We start from the raw sequence: 24,080 nt of genomic DNA, 5'->3' as shown, positions 1-24,080 counted from the left end.
CACTATGACACTAAAGCAGATGACGAATGTGGACGAAATTCCTCTGACATTTGATGTGGAAAGTAACAAAACTGTTGCCTTGAATGATACAAAAACCGTAAATATAAAAACAAATTGACATGAAAAAATGCACTGCACTGCTACTGTTGTCGTTTCATATTTTGCTGACAGTACTAAACTTAATTCAGTGATTATTTTCAAGTGCAAAACAACGCCAAAACCTTCTCAAATATCGCCAGCTGGTGGTGTTTACGTACATGGTCAGGGTTGGAGGGACGAGGCTGGTATAAAATTGTGGATTAATAGACTGTGGGAGAGAAGGAAAGGTGCTTTATTGAAGAAGAGTTCTCTTCTTGTGCTAGATCAGCTTAGGAATCATTTGAAAAATTCTGTAAAAGAGAAACTGAGATAGGGAAATACAGAGCTTGCTGTTATTGCGGCAAGACATACTTCACAGTTGCAGCATATAGATGTCTCGATAAATAAACGATTTAGATTGTGTATGAGTGAGGAATGGAACAAATGGCCGATGGATGAAATGCATCATCAGTTCACACCGAAGAGTGCTTTAAAACAATCTACAATCAAACAAGTGTGTAATAACGGAGAAGAAGAAAATTCAGATGAAGATTTTCAGGGATTTTAAAGTTTGGTTTGGTTTTATAAACAAATAATTTTATTTTAGTCTGGCTTTGCAAACTTGTCTTACAGTCTGTAGTGTATTACAGCCCGTAAAATACGGTAATAGGTTTCGATCTGAGAAAAAAAGGGGGAGGTGAACGCAGCTCACATTAGTTGCAGGGGGAGGAGAGGTGGAGGAAACGAAGCACAGTTTCTTACAGAATAAAACTCAAAAATATTCGAGGATCGTGTGTATGAATCACCAAACAAACGAGTAAGCTCGCAGGACAAAATATTAGCCACTCCAGTGAAAGAACACTGATCGTTTTGAGCGCTGTAGGTACGGTAGAACAGATACCAGACTGTCACTTGACACTTCACTGCTGACGTAAGGAAGAGAGTGAATTGGTGTGTGTGAACCAGTCGGTTGGATGCAATCTGTGCAAGAAGATAGGTCTACGCGGCGACGTGAGAATGGCGGAAAGGAGTTATCGTGTTTGGGTGTTTCTATGAAGTTGCCACATATCTACAAGGACTGGTGTTCTAATCGCGACCATGCAACAAGCCCTACACAATGGTTGTAAAAAGGTCCAAACTGACAAAGACTAGAGTCGCACCTTGATAAAGATAATAGAAATTGATGCTGTGAGTGAAAGCAAGTCCACCTCAATCAGTTTCGTGCAAATATTTTGAAGAGAACTGCATGCACTGGATATTTTGCATCGGGTACTTCGCAAAGGGCCATTTCTCATAGCGTCATATCAAGTTGCAATTCTTCAGTGGCTCCTACACCCACAGAAAATGGCCAGTAGAGCTGGCTGGAGGCATGTGTAGTAAGACGAATCGCCATTTTACCTTTTTTCAAACGATTCAAGGCGACGAATGCACAGATAGTCCAACGAGGCGCGACGGGCTAATGACCCGTTTATCGTTTGTATGGGGTGGGTGTAGCTCAGCCAGGAGGTAGTTCTGTGATATTTTGGGAGGGTATAGTTCGTAGCGTGAGTTGGATCCACTCTTTCATACTGCTGAGATCACAAACCTGAGTGTTTATATCAACTTCCTCAGTGACTTAAATAAAGTTTTGCCCTTACCTCTAAATCTTCGGCGTGTGTTGCTATGCATTAAATATTTGTAGCCATTTTTAATCGCTACAGTCATTTTGAATTGTCCTGTTTATCGAACCTTAAACGACATTACAGATAAAGTTTTATCTGCACTGTCTCTAATAATAGTAGCATTCCGTTCAGCACACCTGAAAGCAGGCTCATTTCTATATATTAGGTTGGTGCACGAGTTCGTAGCATTGTTGTTTTGCGTGTTGGTATTCCGGTTGCTGTGGGTTTATTTATTGACTAACTTTTTTTTTATTTTTAGCTCCCTGTTGTTATTTGAGTTTACATTTTGTCGATTGGAGATAATGAATGGAGCTGTCGACGCTAAAAACGGAGTACCAAGTGGATATATCGGAACATTTCCGACAGACTGGGTCTGTTCAAAAAATCCCGGCACTTTGCCCACAAAATTTTTCTGCGCTTACCTTTTACTTATTGCTCATGATGTCCTTTGAAATACTCTCATCCACAATTGATTCAACGCTCCCGACGCCGTTTCCACCTCCAGAACGAGTTTTGGTACACCTCTTGCTGGATCGCGCGAAGCGCCGTCTGCGAATTTTCTTTTATCTTGTCTGTCGTTGCAAATCATCTTGCTTTCAACGGCATTTTCAACTTTGAAAATAAGAAAATGTTCGCAGGGGCCAGGTCTGGAGAGTACGGAGGATGAAGCAGAGCAGTGATTTCGTTATTTGTGCAATAGCAAGCACCAACACGAATGAAAGTCATCGTAATGCAAGAGCCACAATCCGGCCGTTTCCTTCCCACATTTTCTCTCAGACGGGAGAGCCTTTCCCGCATCATTGTGAAGATTGAACCTTCGTCTCAGCTTCATAACCGTAGACCTACGTCTCATCACCAGTTATGATTCTCTTAAGTAACATCTCGTTCTCAATTTCGCGATTCAAAAGCTCTTCACAGATAGCGAGGCGAAGATCTCCTTGGTCTTGACTCAAGAGCTGTGGGACGAACTTGGCGGCAACACGATGCATTCCAAGATGCTGTGTCAGGATTGCGAGCCATGATCCAACTGAAATGTTACATTCTTCTGCAGTCTCTCGGACAGCCAGTTTTCGATTGTCACCCGCAATTTCTTTGACGTTCCTGACATGAGCGTCATCGGTAGATGTCGAAGACCGTCCTGAACGATGGTCATCCGTAACTTCTGTCCGGCCTTTTTTAAACCATGTGAACCATTCGTAGCACCGAGTACGGCTTAAGCACTCATCACCCTAGGCTTCCTGAACCCTTTGGTGTGTCTCTGTAAAGGTTTTCTTGAGTTTCATGCAAAAGTTAATGCAACCGCATTGCTCTCCCAACTCTGCCACCTCGAAATTGGCAAACTGTGTGACAAAACATTATCCTCAAAACAGCATTGAACAATAACTAACGGACATACAACAATGAAACTTTCGGAAGTTACTCAGCACTGGCGCGAAATTACGAATGTTCCGGAATTTTTTTGAACAGACCTCGTATTCTTCTGTTGGAGTTCAGTAGGGAGGAGGCAGCAGCGGATGCAGCCGGAAACATTTGCGCCTTGTGTGGGCATAATGCCACCGGACAGAGCAAAAAAAAAAAAAAAAAAAAAAATCGTTGTGACATTAGTGACTCTCCACGTTCAGGAAGACCTTTGGGGTTTGATGAAGATCGTTTAAACGTGGTAATGCACAATGATTCGCGTCAGTGTATTCGAACACTGGTAAATGTGATGAACTGTGATCATTCCACCATCGTGCGACATTTGCATGCAGTCAGGAAGATTCAGAAATTGGGTGCAGGGATATCACATGTTCTAGGCCAAAACCACAAAAATCAGTGTGTGACAATGTGTGCATCTCTGCTTGTTCGTCATCAACTGCCTCGTGAACAATACAAACCATTCCTATTCTGTATAGTTCCTGGTGGCGAGAAATCGTGTCTTTATGCTAACAAGGAAAAGAAAGGAATGGTTGAGCCTAAACAGAGCAGCAACTCCCCGCCCCGTATGAAAACCTGCTCCCCCGCACCCACAAAAGATAACGTTATGCATCTAGTGGAACACTGAGGGTGTGGTCTAGTACGAACTGCTTTCCCGAGATGTAACCATCACAGCTGACATTTATTGTCAGCAACGAGACGTCTTCCAGACGCTGATCAAGAGCGACTACCACGAAGACTGCATGATGTGGTCCTACTCCACGATAACGCCCACCCGCATTCTGCGAGACTGACAGAAAACACTACAGGAGATGGGTTGGAAGTCATTCTGCACCGACCTTATTCACCTGATCTTGCCCCCCCCCCCCCCCCCCCCATTTTCACCTTTGCCATTTGCCACCGAACAACCTTCAAGGAACTTCCTTTCCGTATGAAACTGCGCTCAGAACGTGGCTCGACGAGTTCTTCGCCTCAAAACCACATGATTTTTACAATCGCGGAATCGAAAAGTTACTACAGCGTTGGCAAGTTGAGGAGGATGTATTATTGATGACTAAAGTCTCTGTTATGTATATCTGTTGTATTTAAACGTTGCGAACTTGCGCACCAACCGAACTGCTAACCTGGTTCATGGTCCATTATACCAGTTGCAGATTGCCTATCTAACGGCAAAGATTTTGTTTTCACTAATTCACATAATTGTCGATAGAATTTAAAGTTCTGTCATAATCTGCTCCTTAAAAGGTATAATTTTATGTAAAAGTTGAACAAAGTAAGTCAGGTATTAGAGATTAAAGTTAGAAACTGTGTGTGTGTGTGTGTGTGTGTGTGTGTGTGTGTGTGTGTGTGTGTGTGTTTGTTTGTCTGTTGTGGCATTGAGGCAACGTAACTCACGGCGCGCAAATTACAGAAGTATATTCTCCAGTATTTGAGAATGAGAACACTTTGCGACTCCCAGTAAATTTTAAATATAATGTCAAATCTATGCGAAACTTTTGCTCATTGGCACCTCCCACAAAATGATGAAAGAAAAGAACTTAATCGTTTTCTACATTTTCACTGTTCATACAGCAAAACTTCAGCATCTGGCATGACGTTTTGATTTCGCAACACATCTGGAACCAGTATTCACACACACACACACACACACACACACACACACATCACGGGATGTATCTGCAAAATAACATCATTGTAAAACTACAGAGTTCAGGAGATACAACATCCTAAACATTGAGATTCGTGAAAAACTAGCTTTTGATTATAACGGACCGAAAATTATGCATGGGACTTCGATTGGGCAAAGGAGCGGGATTGGGAGGTGTACTGTTAATCCGTGAACGCGAATAACTGATAGGGCTATTGCAATTACGCCGCATCAGACATTTTCAACAATATTTGTTTACTACATACAGCCACAGGCGCGCCGCTGTACCATACCTCTGCCGCTGCTCCGCACCCGCCTTTCTCCACTTCACAACTCTCTCTCTCTCCCTCCTTAGTGGGCTCAGCATTCGAGATGTTTTATACACAAGCGAAAATCGTGAAATTAAAATACCTTTTATCAGTTAATCTTACGCAGGCTAAAGAAAGCAACTAGGTGTTCATAGTGTAAAAGACCGACTTGGTATTGTTGTTGAGACCATAGTTCCCGACGCGTTTATCAACAGCTCTGGTAAGAGCATCCAGAAATCATTCTTCAAGCGATCTCAAACCTTTTAATTATGACCTCCTCCTCCTGATATCCGGTGTGGTTTTGCTTCTTTCATTTACGAAATCACATCATTGACAACTTCGTGTGATCCGTTGTACACGTAAGTACCACGTCGGAATTGTATATCGTTGTCCTAAACGTGTTATCTGAAAATTATTTCGAGCAGTTAGCTCATGAACCCATGCGATTAGTAAACGGTTGTGAAAACACACTTGACCTTTTAGCAACAAATAATCTTGACCTAATAATGAGCATAAAAACGGATATGGAGATTAGTGAACAAAAGGCTGTCGTAGCGAAACTGAATATTGTAACCCCCAAACCTTCCAAAAATAAACGAAAAATATACCTGTTGAAAAGAGCAGATAAAAATTCACTTGACGCCTTCCTGAGAGACAATCTCCACTCCTTCAAAATTAACAGTGCAGGTTTAGACTAAATGTGGTTTGAATTCAAAGAAATAGTACCGGCAGCAGTTGACAGATTTATACCAGATGAATTAATAAACGACGGAGCTGATCCTGTTTGGTACACAAAACGACTGAGAACACTGTTGCAGGAAATAAAACATGCCAAATATAAATGACCGCAAAATCTCCCAAGATTGGGGATATTTTACAGAAGCTTGAAATTTAACGCCGACTTAAATGCGAGATGCTTATAATAGTTTCCACAACGAAACTTTGTCTTGAAACCCACCGAGCGAGGTGGCGCAGTGGTTAGCACACTGGACTCGCATTCGGGAGGACGACGGTTCAATCCCGTCTCCGGCCATGCTGATTTAGGTTTTCCGTGATTTCCCTAAATCGCTTCAGGCAAATGCCGGGATGGTTCCTTTGAAAGGGCACGGCCGATTTCCTTCCCCATCCTTCCCTCACCCGAGCTTGCGCTCCGTCTCTAATGACCTCGTTGTCGACGGGACGTTAAACACTAATCTCCTCCTCCTCCTCTTGAAACCTAGCAGAAAATACAAAGAGATTCTGGTCGTATGTAAAATATGCTAGCGGAAATGCACAATCAATGCCTTCTCTGCGCAATAGCAGTGGAAATACTATAGAAGACAGTGCTGCCAAAGCAGTTACTAAACACAGCCTTCCCAAATTCCTTCACTAAACAAGACGAAGCAAATATTCCAGAATTCGAATCAAGAACAGCTGCCAACATGAGTACCGTGAAGTAGATATCCATGGAGTAGCGAAGCAACGTAGATCACCTAACAAAAGCAAGCGTTCCTTTCAGAGTATGTTGAGACAATAGCTCCATACTAACAATCATTCGCTCGACGAAAAATCCGTACCCAAAGACTGGGAAGTTACACATTTCACTCCATTATTCAAGAAAGGTAATAGGAGTAATCCACTAAATTACAGGCACATATCGTTAACATCGATATGCATCAGAATTTTTGAACATATATTGCTTTCGAACTTTATGAATTACCTCGAAGAAAACTGTCTATTGACACACAGTCAATACGGATTTAGAAAACATCGTTCTTACGAAACACAACTACCTCTCCTCGCACGAAGTGTTGAGTGCTATTGACAAGCGATTTCAAATTTATCCGTATTTTTGGATTTCTGGAAGGCCTTTGACACTATACCACACAAGCGGATGTAGTGAAATTGTGTGAATATGGAATATTGGCTCAGTTATTGGCTATTCCTGATTTTCTGTCAGAGAGATCACAGTTCGTAATAATTAACGGAAAGCCATCGAGTGAAACAGAAGTTATTTTTGGCGTTCCCCAAGGAAGTGTTATAGACCCTCTTCTGTTCCTTAACTACATAAACGATTTGGGAGACAATCTGAGCAGCGTTCTTAACGTTATTTGCAGATAACGCTGTAGTTTATCGTTTATCGACTCGTTAAGGCAACAGATGACCAAAACAAATTGCAAAACGATTTAGAAAAGATATCTGTATGGTACGAAAATTGACAGTTGACCCTAAATAGCGAAAAGTTTGAGGTCGTCCACATGAGTGCTAAAAGGAATTCGTTAAACTTCGGTTACACGATAAATCAGTCAAATGTAAAGGCCGTAAATTCAGCTAAATACCTACGAATTACAATTACCAACAACTTAAATTGGAAAGTACACATAGAAAATGTTGTGGGGAAGGCTAACCATTGGCAGGGGAAAATGTAACAGTTCTACTAAATAGACTGCCGACACTACGGTTGTCCGTCCGGTGTGGGATCCTTACCAGAGAGGACTGACAAAGAGTACATCGAAAAAGTTTAAAGAAGAGCAGCACGTTTTGTATTGTCGTGAAATAGGGGAGAGGGTGTCAATAAAATGATAATGGATTTGGGGTGGACATCATTAAAACAAAGGTGTTTTCGTTGCCGTTCACGAAATTTCAGTCACCAACTTTCTGCTCCGAATGCGAAAATATTTTGTTGATGCTGGCCTACTTAGAGAGAAACGATCACCATAATAAAATAAGGGAAATCAGAGCTCGCACGGAAAGATATAGGTGTTCGTTTTTTCCGCGCACTATACGAGATTGGAATAATAGAGAATTGTGAAGGTGGTTCGATAAACCCCCTGCCAGGCACTTAAATATAATTTGCATTGTATCCATGTAGATGTAGTCGGAGATGTCCTGGATGTTGCCCCATATAGTCAGTCCACTGCGTTCAACATGAGCGCTTCCTTGTTCATTTCAAAATCTTTTCACTTAGCACTTTACAAGCAGTAAAAAAAACTTCGCTGTAGGAGTTACAGAATGTGCTGGGTGAGCAACAGCGGGGCCGACGCTTCGCTCCGTACGGGTCGTCCCCGGCATTTCACGATCCACGGCGCCAATTCGCATACTTCGTGTTTTCTCCCCACGCTCTCGTTGCCCGATAAAAGAAGCAGGTGCCTTCTTTTCCTTTCTCCGCAGTCTGCACACTGTATATTCTGGAGCGATTAAGTCTGAGCTGAATTGCAGCAGCACAGTATAGTGAATGATTCATTGTCCCACACGACTTGACAGAAGTTTTCGATGAGGTAAATATTTAGCCAGGCAGGGGAACAACCGGACTGGAGTACAGTATTTTACGGAATGTAAGACGCTACGGACTATAAGACACGCCTTAATTTTAAGCAGTTTCTTAAAAAAATAACATTATTACCGTTTTTATCATTAGATTGCAAAGCCAAACTAAAAAAATTCTCAGTTTATTAAACGAAGCTGACCTTTAAAATACCAGAAAATCGTCATCTGCATCTTCTTCTTCGTCGTCGTCATCGTTGTTCTCTTCATGTACAAGATGATCCCCACTGTCATCGAGAGCGTTACTTATGCTTCACTTCTTGAAAGACTTGACAATAATGTTTTCTCTCACTCTAGACACGACAGTTTTATTCACTGACACACTTGTTTTGATTGTAGGTCGTTTTAAAGCTACCTTCGGCATGAATTCATGTTGGGTTTCATCCATCAGTCATTTGATCCATCCCTCTCTCATATACACTTTAAATGGTTTACTTATCGAGACATCAATATGTTGCAGCTATGAAATATATCCTGCCGGAATAACAGGAAGCTCTGTATTTCCTTTTCTCAGTTTCTCTTTCACAGAATGTTTCAAACGACTAGTAAACTGATCTAGCCCCAAAAGAGAACTCTTCTTCGGTGAAGTACCTTTCCTTCTCTCCCACACTTTATTAATCCGTAATTTCATACCAGTTTCGTCCTTGAATCCATTTCAGCGCGTCATCGTCTAGTTTTCTTCATTCTGCATTTAGCCCTCTATTTGCACATTTAGTCTTCCTCGTTTTTTCATTTCTTCTTTACTAACCAGCCAAAGGCGATTGTTTTTTCTGTTGGTGGGGGTCAAAATGACGCTTAGCTGCTCTGTTTCCATGCTCTCCTGTATATGCTATTACTTTCTATTTCCAGCCCGCATCATATGAATACCTTTTATTTTGTTTGATTGCGAAACCAGCTACTATTTCGAGTATAAGACGCAACTGAATTTTGGAGGCAATTTTTCGAAGAAGAAAGTGCGTCTTACAATCTGTAATATACGTTGGTCTTGAATGTGCCAGCTATGAACCTAGCTTTCGTCTAGTCTTGTTACTTTCATTCGACAGGTCTACCGAAATTCTCAGAATTTTTTTTTCCTTATTTTGTAGCTTACTTCAACTGGCTGGGTTACTTAATGCTTTTGTATCATTCATAAATGAACCTTAAAACCGTATCACTTAGTGCTCTTCCCCTAATACTTCACAAACCTGTCGTTTTTATGAAATTGCGATTTATTTCGATCCAGTGTTCGCTGTTGTTAATATATTTTAGTCAATAGTGTCTTTCAAGATCACTGATGACAACCAAATTGTCACCTAGCATCGCACTCGTCGTTCATTTAGCCTAACGCTCAAAGCTTGCTTGAAGATCATCTAAGAGTAATTAGTTACATCGGCATCCATTGACATCCCACACAATTACCTGTGTTCATGCTCATATTACAGGACTGGACGTCTAAATCTTAGGCTTAAAGAAGCCTTACAGGAGAAATTACATGATTACAGTCCTGTATTACGGTCTTTACTTAAAAAATCGCATCGTTTAATATGATATTATGACGTAGCTACCAGCCCATTAGGGCCATTACATTCCCTAGTGCACCATCGGATTTCCGGATAGCATATCTTCAATCCGCGAGTACGGGCTTGACTGTCGCGGCAAAGAAAACGTCCCTGACATGTCACCCTTTCCCTTTGACTGTTTAAAATGTGTATCCCATGCGCTGTAATTCCAGCAAGACCTTACGACGTGGGGGCACTTATCTGATTGATGGTAAACCATTGTGTTTCTAGAAACCTTGTGAACTGTGAAACAGTTGAAATTATTATGTTTTCAGTTGCGCAGAATGGAAAGCATTGTTGGAGTGTAGTTCCTGAGTCAAGGGAAACTTTGTATGCAGTTACGTCCGAAAATTATAAATTTCCTTGAGGCAGAAAAGCTTATAACCATAAATCAGTCCAGATTTAAAAAGCATCGCTCATGCGAAGCTCAGCTTGCCCTTTTTCTTACACAATATTCTGCGAAGTATGCATGAAGGGTAACAGGTAGATTCCATATTTTTCTAGATTGCCGGAAATCATTTGACACAGTGCCCCACTACAGACTGTTACGAAATATGTATCCAGATGTGTGTGGCTCGAAGACTTGTTGAGTAATAGGACCCAGTGCGTTGCCCTGGGCTGCGATGATTTGTCAGAGACGAGGTTATCGTCAAAAGTGCCCCAGGGAAGCTTGATAGGACCGCTTTTGTTCTATATATACATAAATGATATGACAGACAGGGTCAGCAGCAAGCTGCGTCTTCTTGCTTATGATGATGTAGTGTACGAGAAAATGTCGTCGTTGAGTGACTTTAGGAGGACACAGGATGATTTACAAGGAAACATTCTCAAGTGTCAGTAAGTGATCATAAGAAACTTGGCGGGTGTGTAGAGGAGTAAAAATAATGCAGTATGCATCTTTTTGTATGGTTCCAATTTCACGTTTATTTGGTAAAACGCACCTCGAAATGTAATTTTGCCTGGAGGAAATATCTTCGAAACAATAATACACAAAATTCTGTTTCTCATATAAAAGTTGACATGTAATCAGCGTTCTTGACAATTGTATAATCTGATTTTGTAATGATTTGAAATTCTGCAAAATATCTCACCACTGTTAATTAATTTTGAAAAATGAAAACTTCTGTTACAACAAAAAATCAAAGGAGGTTTCAAGCTACGTACATCTATGTGTAATAAAGCTAGTGTCTGAAATACTGTACCCGATGTGATGTTAGAGAATTTTCAACATACCTAATTAAACTATCTGAACATCTGTTATTGGTCTAGTTCTTTATTTTAGTGACACTAGTTTTATATTTTAAATTGTTATTTTACGTTTTAATTCCATTTTATCGTTTCACAAATACGTACCTTGTTAATTGAAAATAATAAGTAATTCATTACTATGCTAAAAATCATTACAATAGTGATAATATGTAAATAAACGCTCAAAATATAACGTTTTCTTACATTATGCACAGAAAATGTAAAATTTCTTCACATAATGTACACGACAGAGAGAACACATTGTAAAAATAAAAGTATACTGGTCTGTAGCAGGCATGATTCAGTATATCGGTAAGCCGTGGCGAAAAGAATTGATTACGTACATGTGACTGCAGCTTAATTACATTGTTTCACAAGTGGAGACTGACATCCAAATCATTCAACAGACCTAGATCTGAAAATCTTCGCACACAATTGTTCCAACATCAAAAGCCATATACATCTCACGACTGTTCCTGTGGCTTCGAGACCTTTGGGATCACCAGATGAGAAAGTTCCTTGTACTCAGATACAATGCTCTATACGGTTCTTTCACATTGACAGCACTAAGAATCTACCAATAATACAAATGTTTCACAATCACTGTGAAAGAAGATATGTTTCACATATCATTTGATCCGGTCAGACGTTTGTTTAACCAGATTTCGATGCTGTCTTAAGGACATTTTGAGCTTTGAAAAGAGATTCTCGAGTTTTCGGTGCAAAATCACCATTAGTTTCTTTTAAAACTGTGAAAAGGCAGATGGTCAGTGTGGAAAACCTGTTTTGATCTTCATACCCGAGGACAAGAAACTTATTCAACTGATGTTCCCAAAGGACTCGACGGCACAGCTACAGACGTGGTAAGTATACGGTTGTAGGTGTTTGAAGAAACTGTTGTCGGTGTCTGAAGAACCTTGTGAGAAGATTTGCAGATCTAATTTTGTTGAATGATTTTGATGTCATGTAGTCACTTGTACGTAATCAATAATTTTCGCGATGGCTTACCAACTTACTGAAATATGCCTGATAGATATCAGAATATTTAGATAATCACCCCTAACAATTTGAAGTGCTGCTGCATTTTGTTTTATGTTGTGTTTCTGTCGCGTATATTATGCGAAGAAATTTCGTTCATTTCAAGCGTGTAAGAACCGTTGAGTTTTAAGCATTTGTTTACAAATTATCATTATTCTAATGTTGTTGTATCATAATAATGAGTTACTTATTATTTTCAGTTAAGAGCATACACGTATGTGAAACGATAAAATAAAAAAAAATGTAAAACGTAAAATAATTCAAATATCAGTAACATAAATAACTAGACCAGTAATGATTGTTCAGGTATCAAATTGTGTACAGTGTTTCAGAAACCAGCCTTATTACGAATAGATGTATGTAGCTTGACATTATTGAGTACTGCTCGAGTGTTTGGTGTTCCGCCAGGTCTGTTTAAAGGAGGACATCGAAACAATTCAGAGACGGACTGCTATATTTGCTACGCCAGGTTTCGATCAACACGCGAGCATTACGGAGATGCTTTGTGAACTCAAATACGAATCCCTGAAGGTGGACGACGTTCTTTTCGTGAAATACTATTGAGAAAATTTAGAGAGCCGGCTTCGCGGCTGACTGTAGAAGTATTCTGTTGCTGTGAAAGTACATTTTGCATAAGGACCGCGAAAATAATACAAGAAAAATTAGGTCTCTTACACGTAGTAGTAGTAGTAGTAGTAGTAGTAGCAGCAGCAGCAGCAGCAGCAGTAGTACAAGGTGCCCTCCGCCATACTCCGTATGATGGCTTTCGGAGTACATGTTTAGACGTTGACAGCTATCATGAGTAACCTTTCCGAATAAGATACAGAGATTCTGAAGGCCAACCTTTTCTTTTAAACGGTAGTACCGCAACTATGCAGTTTTTGGTTGGTGTGGACGTCCATTATTCGTCGTTAATTTTGTTGTTGAAACTATGTGTTTAGCGATGGCAAGCAAGTGGATTGTAGTCTCGTCATTTGTGCGCGCCCATGCGGGAAAACACTTTACAGCAACATGCATTTATCCGTCGGATCACATGACGCAGTACCTTTTTGGGGAAGGGAGCAATTGCTCTTGACAAGCTCGGCGATTGTCGGCTGTCAGAAGCGTTTGCATTTGTTAGTACTCTGCAGTTTGCACACAGCTTACCTTGCGAGCAAATGATGTGCGCCAGGAGCAGCAAGAGAGCTGTGTAGATCTGAGTGGCGTCCATGTTGCACGGTGAGACGCCTGCAACTGACTGAGAGACGGCGGCTGCACGGGCGAGAGTGGGTCACTTCACCCCACTCCAGTCTCTTCGCCACTAGGCACCGTTTGCGTCTGCTGTGCGTTCTCCGAATACCCCGCAACTGCTAGTGCCTATTTTGTAGCATAGAAGCTTCGGGCTGTTCTGCGCTACAAGCAGCTAACTTATATCTGAAATCCATTACAATTTTGGTGTCGACTGTGTTTTCTTCATACTACTAAGAAGGCCAGCATGTGTAAAGGGTTGATTGTCTATTACAGACACACTATGAAAGATAGAAACACATTGCGCATGTCACTGGATAGCGTAAGTTTCAAAGTTTTATGTTCACTCAGACACTATACCATACACTCAACATGTACATCATGCATTGCGTGAGAAACATTGAAACGATTGTCCATTTCATTCTGTACACGAATCAACAGGTCTCTGTTTATGGAATCGAAAGCTTCAACAACTCGGATTCTTAGATCTTGGAGAGTAGCTGCCATAAGTGACTGTCTTTTATGTATCCCACAGAAATGAAAGGCAAGGTGTGAGGTCTGGTGACCTGGAAGGCCAAAAAAATAAAAAGATCTGGTTGTCCACCTCCAACGTTGTGGAATGTTGTTGTTCAGATAACGTCGCGCCCCAAGGCGAAATTGAGGCGAGGCGCCGACATATATGAAGATGAAATGATTGGAATCTTCGTGAAGTTGAGGAACAACCAGTTTTGCAGCATGTCCAGGTATGACATTCTCTCTGCAAAAAGAGAATTCCATGAACTTTGTGAACAGAAAGGCATAAAACACATTCAGTTTCGGAGAGTCTTTCATATTCGATGACGATGCAAGCATTTTGTGATCCTCAGATTCTTACATTATGGCAGATTACTTTACCCGACAGATGAAATGTCTATTTGTCTGAAAAGATGACTCGTTTGGAAAAAGTGTCCTCGGAAAACGTGTCCTCTGCCATATCCTGGAGCATTGTTATGCAAAATGCGTACCTTCCGTTTCGGTCGCCGGGACACAATAAAGAGCTAGCTGTGTTGCACAAGAACGATATTTTCTGATTCATAATGTTAGAGTACAGTATATGCTCCAAAATCCTACTGGAAATTGAGGTCAGTGACATGGGTCTCTAATTCAATGGGTTACTCCTATTTCCTTTCTTGAATATTGGTGTGACCAGTGCTACTTTCCAGTCTTTAGGAACAGACCTTTTGTCAAATGAGCGGTTGTATACGATTGCTAAGAAAGGCACTATTGTGTCTGCATACTCTGAAAGGAACCTGATTGGTATACCATCTGGTCCGGAAGACTTGTCTTTCTTAATTGATTTGAGTTGTTTTGCAACATCTAAGATATCTACTTTTGTGTCACTCATGCTAACAGCTGTTCTGGTTTCAAATTCTGGAATATCTACTTCGGCGTCTTTCGTGAAGGAATTACAGAAAACTTTGTTTAGTAACTCTGGTTTAGTGCCACCATCATCGGTAACATTCCATCGCTACGTGCAGTGACGGTATTGGCTGTTTTTTGCCACTGGTGTACTATACATATGACCAGAATCTCTTTGGGTTCTCTACCATATTTTGAGACAATGTTTCATAGTGGAAACTATTAAAAGCATCTCGCATTGACGTCCACACTAAATTTCAAGCTTCTGTGAAACTTAGCCAGTCTTGGAGATTTTGCATTCTTCTGAATTTGGCATGCTTTTTTTTGTTGCTTCTGCAACAGTGTTCTGATGTATTTTGTGTACCATGGTGGAACAGTTCTGTCTCTTATTAACTTATGCGGTATGAAGCTATCTATTGCTGTCGATAAAGTATCTTTGAATTTGAGCCATATCTGGTCTACATTTACATAATTAGCTTGGAAGGAATGGAGACTCACTCTTAGGAAGACATCAAGCAGAATTTTTATCTGCTGTTTTAAATAGATACATTTTGCATTTATTTTTAGTGGATTTGATTAATATGGTTTTGAGCCTTGCTACAATGACCTTGTGTTCACTAATCCCTGTATCTGTCATGACACTCTCTTTTAGATCAGGATTATTTGTGGCTAAGAGGTCAAGTGTGTTTTTGCAACCATTTACAATGTTTGTGGGCTCATGAAGTAACTGTTCAAATTTTCAGAGAAAGCATTTAGTACAATTTTGGAAGATGTTTTCTGTCTACTACTAGCTTCGAATGTGTGTTTTCGCCAACAAATCGAGGGTAAATTGAAGCCTCCACCAATTATAACTGTATGAGTGGGGTACTTATTTGTAATGAGATTCAAATTTTCTTTGAACCGCTCAGCAATTGTATCATCTGAGTCGGGGGGTTGGTAGAAGGAGCCAATTATTATTTTGGTATGGCTGTTGAGTATAACCTCTACCCATAGTAATTCGCAGGAACTATTTATTTCAACTTCACTACAAGATAAACTACTACCAACAGACACAAACACACCACCACCTAGTTCATTTAATCTATCCTTTCTGAACCCGGTTTGCACCTCTGTAAAAATTTCGGCAGAATTTATCTCCTGCATGGTAGAGAGAAAGTGTATTAACTTTCTGGCCATTCATTAATTCACCTCCTAGTGACTAGAACACAGTTATAGGGCTTCACAATATGTTGTCAACAACAGACAGCAGCAAGACCAATCCCTTTTGCACCAACACTACGGGCATGTCAGCATGCCGCTTCACCACAGATTAATAATGCGAACTGCAGAAGGTTCGGTATAACTTTGTGAAACATCCTGCAGTTGCATTTTGTGATGTAGTGCAGAAGGGAGCATGGGAAATTTCCTGCTAGCCCTTCATTTTGCAGACCTATGTAGGAGGAATGCATGGCCACACTCTGGCAACCTATCTTCCCTCACAGTTCTAACTTCCAGTCCTTCCTTTCCACCTTCTTACACCCCTAAAACACAATTTATTGCTTAATATGGTTTTATTGCACTTTGCTAAATTAATATTTAGTTTTAACTGACATTTATTATATGTTTTGCCACTTAAAGGTAAGTCCTGGCCAAGCATTTTGTCTCAATGTAATTTTACAGTTCCCTCAAATGAACTTTCCTTGTGAAAGCTTGCTACTTGCCTTCTGTCTAGGAGTGCTAAATTTTGGGCTAGAGGTTTCGAACAACCTCCAGATGTCATTGAATGTGCAGTCAATTAAATTCATGGAAGATGAAAATTTCTGTTTTGGGTCATTGTCACCAAATTCTGAAAATGGGTTTGATGTACATGAATTTCAATATTGATACACTGATTCATCGAATATGAACTGATAACTAAAGAAACTAAAGAAATAAATGTAAATTCGTAATTATTTGTTTCAGAAACTGGAGAAGATTTATTCAGTGCCATCCGTACACCATGCACAGCAACTGGAGCTACAGATATCACGCCATTTTCTGTATCTTCATGGACTCTTACAATTGATGGAGGAAACTTTGTTGACCCAAGTTCAAGAGTTAAAGCAAGGTGTGTCCTTCAGTCTTCAGAATGTAACTAAGCAGGTTGAAGACAACATAGAAAGCGTTTCAAAAATTTTGAAGGAGGCACAGCTTGCTCAAACGCCTCAAAACATATCAAAAGTTGATATGAACTGTTTAATACAAAAACTTCAGGAAACTACTGAGAACATGCCATGTCATCTCATTTCCAATGTTGGTGAATATGTCAGTGATGAATCGGCAGAGTAAGTATGAATTAACTTATGTACAAAAAGTAAAAACTTGGATAGCATTAATTTTCTTTTGAACATGTATTCCTGAAAATTATTTGGACTTAGAATTCTAAACACACACACACACACACACACACACACACACACACACACACACACACACACACACACACACACACACACACACACACACACACACACACACACACACACACACTCGTGAGCCAAAACATTATGACCATTGCTTCTGTGTCTGTCTGTGGAATGAAATACATCACTAATTCTGCATACAAGGGATTCGGCAGTTTATTGGTAGGTCTGCAGAGATACGTGGCATTAGATATCTACCAACAGATCATGTAATTTGTGTAAATAAAACACCGCTGGTTTCGTACACAGTGACGGGGTCCGATAGCAACCCGGAAAGGTTCCATAGGATTTACATCAGGCAAATTTGGTCACCAAGACATCAACGTAAGTTCACTATAATGCTCCTCAAACCACTGTAGCATGGTTCTGGATCCAAGACATGGACAATTATACAGTTGAAAGATGCCATCACTATCGGGGGAAGACATCAAGCATGAAGGGATGCTGATGGTTCTCAGCTACCACAGGTTGCCTTCAAGCACAGGAGAATGTGTCTCTTAACATAATATTGCTCCCAGCAGCCTGCATCCATGGCACACTACACATTTTGAGCCACTGTTCTCCTCAGTGACAGTGTTCGTGGGGACGACCATCAACCTAGTGTAACAAAAATTTGATTCACCTGAAGAGCCAACACGTTTCCATTGATCGGTGGTCGAATCCTGATGGTCCTGTGCCTATTGCAGTTGTAATTGACAATGTTGTTGGGTCAACATGTGATGATGTTTGGGTGGGTTGTTCCTGAGCTCCATATTCCACACTGTACAATGTGCTCCGAAATATTTGTGTGAGCACCAGCATTGTGCTCTTTGGCAGAGATGCCACAGATCACCTTCTATCCTACTTTACAGTGAAGACAAGTCTCCAAACCCCACATTCTGTGGTGAGTCTTGGATGTCCAACCATGTAGCATCTAGTGGTAGGTTCACTATCCGTCTACCTCTTTCCGTTGTTAGGACAACAGCAGGACATGAACATTCAACCAACTTTGCTGTTTTCAAGATACTCATTCACAGGTTCTGCATAATAATAATCTGCCCTTGTCAAAGGCCCTTATCTCTGGATTTCCCTATTTGGTGCCCATATCTTCACTACGGTGATTCCTTACGTCTGTCTACTCCGCTTACATACTTTCATCATCATGTAATGTGCCTATAACACTACCAGGTGGCATCCAACATCTCGGTGGGCAATTATCATAATATTTTGGCTTATCAGTACATATACAAGGTCTGTTCAAAGAATTCTGGAACATTCATAATGTCGCACCAATTGTGCGTTGGAGTGAAATGCAGTTGGCATACCTACACATACCTGTGTTTAATGTGAAACTGCTAGAAGTTTCATTGTTTGTTGTATGTCTTTAGTTAGTAGTGTTTTGAGGAGAATGTTTTGTCACACAGTTTGCGAATTTCGAGATGGCAGAGTTGGAAGAGCAACGCACGAGCATTTACTTTTGTGTGAAACTCAAGAAAACCTTTACAGAGACACACCAAAGTATTCAGGAAGCCTAGGGTGATAAGTGCTTAAGCCGTACTCGGTGTTATGAATGGTTCACACGGTTTAAAAATAGCTGGACGATGTTAAAGATGACAGTCATTCAGGATGCCCTTCGACGTCAGGAACATCAACAAAATTGTGCTTGCCACAAAGATTGACTGTCCAAGAGACTACAGAAGAGTGTAACATTTCAGTTGGGTCATGTCTTGCAATTTTGACACAGCATCTTAGAATCCATCATGTTGCCAGCAAGTTCGTCCCATGGCTCATGAGTCAAGACCAGAAAGACCTCCACCTTGCAATCTGTGAAGAGCTCGTGGACCACACAAATGAGAACAAGATGTTCCTTAAGAGAATCATATATGTTGATGACATAAGGGTGCACTGTTGTGTTGTTGAGACAAAGATTCAATCTTCACAGTGGGTTGGGAAAGGTTCTCTAAGACCACAAAAAGTTTTTCAGGTCAGGTCAAATGTCAAAGCCTTGCTGATAGTTTTCTATGACTTTGAAGGATTAGTTTATCATGATTCCCTGCCAAAGGGACAAACTGTTAGATGTTGATACTAACGGGACATGTTGAGACGCCTGAGAGAAAATATGAGAAGGAAACAACCTGAAATGTGGTGAGACAATTCATGGCTCTTGCATCACAATAAAGCACCGGCACATTCATCCCTGTTGGTGTATGACTATTGCACAAAAAATGAAATAACTGTTCTGGCTCATCCTCCATACTCTACAGGCCCAGCCACTGCGCACATTTTTTTTATTTCCAAAGTTAAAAACCACATTGAAAGGACGGAGATTTGCAACACTAGACCAGATAAAAGAAAATTCAGAGACGGCGCTGGGTGCGATCCAGTAAGAGGCATACCAAGACTGCTTCCCGAAGTGGAAATAGCATTGGGACTGGTGTATCAGTTGTGGAGGACAGTATTTTGAAAGAGACCATGTGCAATAAGTAAAAGATAAGTGTAGAACAAATTTGTGGACAAAGTTCTGGAATTTTTTTTGAACAGACCTCATATCAGCCAGAACATTATGACCACCTACTGTATAGCTGGTATGTCCATCAGTGGCATAGATAATAGCAGCAATGTGTCCTACCATGGAAGCAATGAGGCCCGGGTAGGTCGCTGGAGGGAGTTGGCACCACATCTGCACGTTCAAGTCACCTAATTCCCATAAATTGTCAGGGAGGGGACTGACTGACACCACATTCAGTCACATCGCAGATTTGTTCAATCAGGTTCAGATATGGTGAGTAGGGGGTCCAGCACATCAATTGAACTTCTTCACTGTGTTCCTCAAACCACTCCATGGCACTCGTGGCCTTGTGACTTGGCACATTATCTTGTTGAAAAATGCCACTGCTGTCAGGAAATATGATCCTCACGAAGGGAGTATGTGGTCTGCAACCTGTGTACAATACCCCTTGGCTGTCATGATGCCTTGCAAGAGCTCCACATGGATGCCCATGTAAATGTTCTCCAGAACATAATGGAGCTGCCACCAGCATGTGTCCGTCCGCAGTACAGACATCAAAGACTTGTTCCCCTGGAAGACAACAGAGTCGTACCCTCCCATTGGCATGATGAAGAAGGTATCAGGATTCATCAGATCGCCCAACACCCTGCCACTGCCAACATCCTGTGCCGATTGTCACGTGCCCATTTCAGTCATAGTTGCCGATGTTGTGGTGTTAACGTTGGGACATGCATAGGTCATTGGCAGCAGAGGCCCATCTTTAGGAGTATTCGGTGCACTGTGTGTTCAGACACACCTGTACTCTGCCCAGCATTAAAGTCTGTTGTTAGTTGCACCACAGTTCACTGCCTGGCCTGTTTTGCGAGTCTTCCCAAGACAATCACCATAGCACTCCTCGAACATCCAAAAAGTTGTGCACTTTCCAAAATGCTCAAGCCAAGCATCCAGACTATCATAATCTGTCCTTGGTCAAACTCAGATAGATTGCACATCTTCCTCATTCTACACACAGCAGTTTGGTCATTGGTACTAAATGCACTGTGTGTGTGTGTGTGTGTGTGTGTGTGTGTGTGTGTGTGTGTGTGTGTGAGAGAGAGAGAGAGAGAGAGAGAGAGAGAGAGAGAGAGAGAGAGAGAGAGAGAGACCAGCAGACATTCCCCACCAGGTGATGCTGGTCATAATGGTGAGTGGTCATAATGTTCTCACTGATCAGTGTATAATGGTAATATTATAATTGATAAATTTGATTTTTATTTGACTGTTACTTTAAGAAATATAAAATTATAATAATAGGCAAATCAACATGTTAAGGAATATGCTGTAACCATACCCATTATCATCAAAGAATTCACTTCAACGCCATTTTTTAGATGCAGACATTTTTTATGTTAATAAGTTTGTCAGTTGCTGTGTGTGGATAAAGTGAAGAAATAATACAGAGGAACTGCTTATTCTTGTGATGTTCAGCTGTGTACCAAGCCATTTATTGTATTTCGTGGCTCAGTGTTTAAGTTCCACGTTATACGAGGGCCGTTCAGAAAGTAACCTCCGGTTGATTTAAAAAAATACACCAAGTTAAATAAAAATATTTTAATATATACATCTTACAACTACATCTTTGCACTATTTTTCTACATAGTCTCCATAGCGATTGAGGCACTTATCGTATCTCTTCACAAGCTTTGAAATTCCTTCTGCATAAAAATCACCCGCTTGTGCCTGGAGCCAACCTGTGACCGCATCTTTGAGCTCTTCGTCGTCATCAAACCGCTGTGACCCGAGCCATTTCTTCAAATGCATGAAGAGGTGATAATCACTTGGCGCCAGGTCTGGGCTGTAAGGTGGATGGTTGATAACGTCCCACTTGAAGGACTCAAGAAGGGCCATTGTTCTGCGAGCAGAGTGAGGACGGGCGTTATCGTGCAAAAAAACGATACCGGAAGTCAGCATACCACGGCGTTTGTTCTGTATAGCCCGTCGTAACTTTTTTATTGTTTCACAGTACACGTCTTGATTAATGGTCGTACCACGTTCCATGAATTCAACCAACAACACCCCTTTGGCATCCCAAAACACCGTTGCCATCAGTTTTCTGGCAGAAAAATCTTGCGAGGCTTTTCTTGATTTGGTAGGCGAATTTGAATGTACCCACATCTTTGATTGTTCTTTTGTCTCAGGGTTCACGTACTTAATCCAGGTTTCGTCACCGGTCACGATTCTGTTTAACAATGGTTCTCCTTCGTCCTCATAACGTGACAGAAAGTCTAATGCAGAGGCCATTCTTTGAGTTTTGTGGTGGTCGGTAAGAATTTTGGGCACCCATCGTGCACAGAACTTACGGTAACCCAATCTTGCTGTCACTATCTCGTACAAGAGAGTCTTAGAAATCTGTGGAAAACCAGTAGACAACTCCGACATTGAGAAACGTCGATTTTCACGAACTTTTGCATCAACTGTCTGAACGAGTTCATCAGTCACCAATGATGGTCTACCACTCCTCTCTTCATCATGAACGTTTTCTCGTCCACTTTTAAATAAACGTACCCATTCACGGACAACTCCTTCACTCATAACTCTTGGTCCGTACACGGCACAAAGCTCACGATGAATAGCTGCTGCAGAATATCCTTTGGCTGTAAAAAACCTTATGACAGCACGCACTTCACATTTGGCGAGGTTTTCTATTGCAGCACACATTTCAAACTGCCACAAAAACTAAACTAGCGCAGGTACGACGTTCACTCGACCACGGCTTGATGCCGACTGACCTGTTGAGTGCGTGAACGCACAGATGGCGTCGCTACTCCCCCCACAACCCGCACTGTGACCAATCGGAGGTTACTTTCTGAACCGCCCTCGTACATCCAAAGGTCTGAGGTTCTATCCCTGGTCAGTCTCAGTCATAGAAGTTTTTTGTCACTTGTCACTTATCACTTCTCCCACCTCTCGCAGTGTATGTTAGTATGAAAACAATTGAATTGCACCATGGTTCGGAGTTCATGTTAAACTGTAGGCTTCGTACAGTGGAGTATTACCTCGATTACTTTACGTTCTAAACTGTCTTCTTCCACAACTCTGCAGCTTTAATAGCTTTGTCATTGCATAAAAATAGAGCTTCAACTGTGCAAGGAAATTCCGTCCCTAGGCACGCGAGAAAATGTTCGAAGTCTGTGCTTCTCTCCGTTCATGCTGGTCATCTTTAGAGTAGCCCCACCTCACCATGTTGAACTAGTGTCTATGGCTGATCTTTCCACCACTTGGAAACATCTGAGTAACACCAAAGAAAGATGCAAACATCTGAGTGAAGAGCTGAACCAAAAATAAAAACAATCAAAGGAATCCATATATACAAGGTGATTGATCCGTTTCAAGATCTATTAAATGGAGAGAAATAAAATGTAAGGAAGCAACAGATGTTTTAACCATAACCAATAAAACTTAATATACCTCAAACAGAGGCTGCCATACTTACTGGTAACAGTGGACACATGTTTCTTAAAACACTTATTATTCATGTTCAAACAATGGAAAATCCAGGATGGAATGTAACAGTATAGTGAAAAGGATAGTTGCTACTCACCATACAGCAGAAATGGTGAGTTGCAGAAAGGCACAACAAAAAGAATGTCGAAAAGTTAGCTTTCAGCCAACAAGGCCTTTGCCAAAAACACACACACACACACAGGTGTGTTTTGAAAAATCATTTTGTGATCCAGACACACGTATTTGTGACATGTTTCTCTTCGGTCAAGTCAAAGAATGAATTATTGAGTCTGAAAGAAAGTGGTGTAAAGCCTTAGGGTGGAGCATGAATGATAAAATGTCTACTTGTAAATGAACTAGGCTGATAGCTTACACTTCGTCAAGAAAGTAATTCCCAATTCTTTAACTCTGTCAGTAATGGGCTAGGTGGAGTTCAGTAAGACTGAAAAGTAGATGTTAAATTCAAGCTATTGATGAAAAAAAAGAATTGTATGTGAAATATATTGTATGTCTTCAGTTGAAGAGGAATTTTTGAGCGCTGTTGTTGGACCAGCAGCTACGCGTGACATAGATTTCTGTTCTGGAAGATGGGAGGACTGACTTCATCTAGTTGAAAATATTGAGATGGGTCTGTAATAAAAATGAAAGCATCCTACTTCCATAGTATTTTTTCCTATTCATTCGCACACTGATAAGATAAATCTGGTGTACCTGCAAAAAAAAAAAAAAAAAAAAAAAAAAAAAAAAAAAAAAAAAAAAAAACATTGCCATATTCCTACTATTTCTTATTGGCATAAGTGATTTG

The 24,080-nt window shown here is 40.9% G+C and overlaps 2 protein-coding genes across 5 annotated transcripts in view; one reads left to right on the top strand and one right to left on the bottom strand.

The window, feature by feature from the left end:
- LOC124776871 overlaps window positions 1-13,503 on the bottom strand; it is a 67,783-nt gene extending 54,280 nt beyond the window's left edge. Inside the window, exon 1 of the mRNA XM_047252051.1 lies at window positions 13,385-13,503. Coding sequence (XP_047108007.1) covers window positions 13,385-13,448 — 64 coding nt within the window. The 5' untranslated portion in view covers window positions 13,449-13,503. The remainder of the gene's footprint in view (window positions 1-13,384) is intronic.
- LOC124776868 (RING finger protein 17) overlaps window positions 1-24,080 on the top strand; it is a 529,150-nt gene that overhangs the window by 269,992 nt on the left and 235,078 nt on the right. For 3 of the 4 annotated variants that reach the window (XM_047252047.1, XM_047252048.1, XM_047252046.1), the window contains exon 6: window positions 16,805-17,166. In XM_047252047.1, coding sequence (XP_047108003.1) covers window positions 16,805-17,166 — 362 coding nt within the window. Of the gene's footprint in view, window positions 1-13,757; window positions 13,788-16,804; window positions 17,167-24,080 lie in introns of those variants that run through there. The other variant, XM_047252049.1, reaches the window with a different exon arrangement.

The sequence above is a fragment of the Schistocerca piceifrons genome, chromosome 2, assembly GCF_021461385.2.
Source record: "Schistocerca piceifrons isolate TAMUIC-IGC-003096 chromosome 2, iqSchPice1.1, whole genome shotgun sequence".
Taxonomy (NCBI): Eukaryota; Metazoa; Arthropoda; class Insecta; order Orthoptera; family Acrididae; genus Schistocerca; species Schistocerca piceifrons.
Note: the sequence above shows the minus strand (reverse complement) of the source record. Positions and strands in the feature narration are given on the sequence as shown.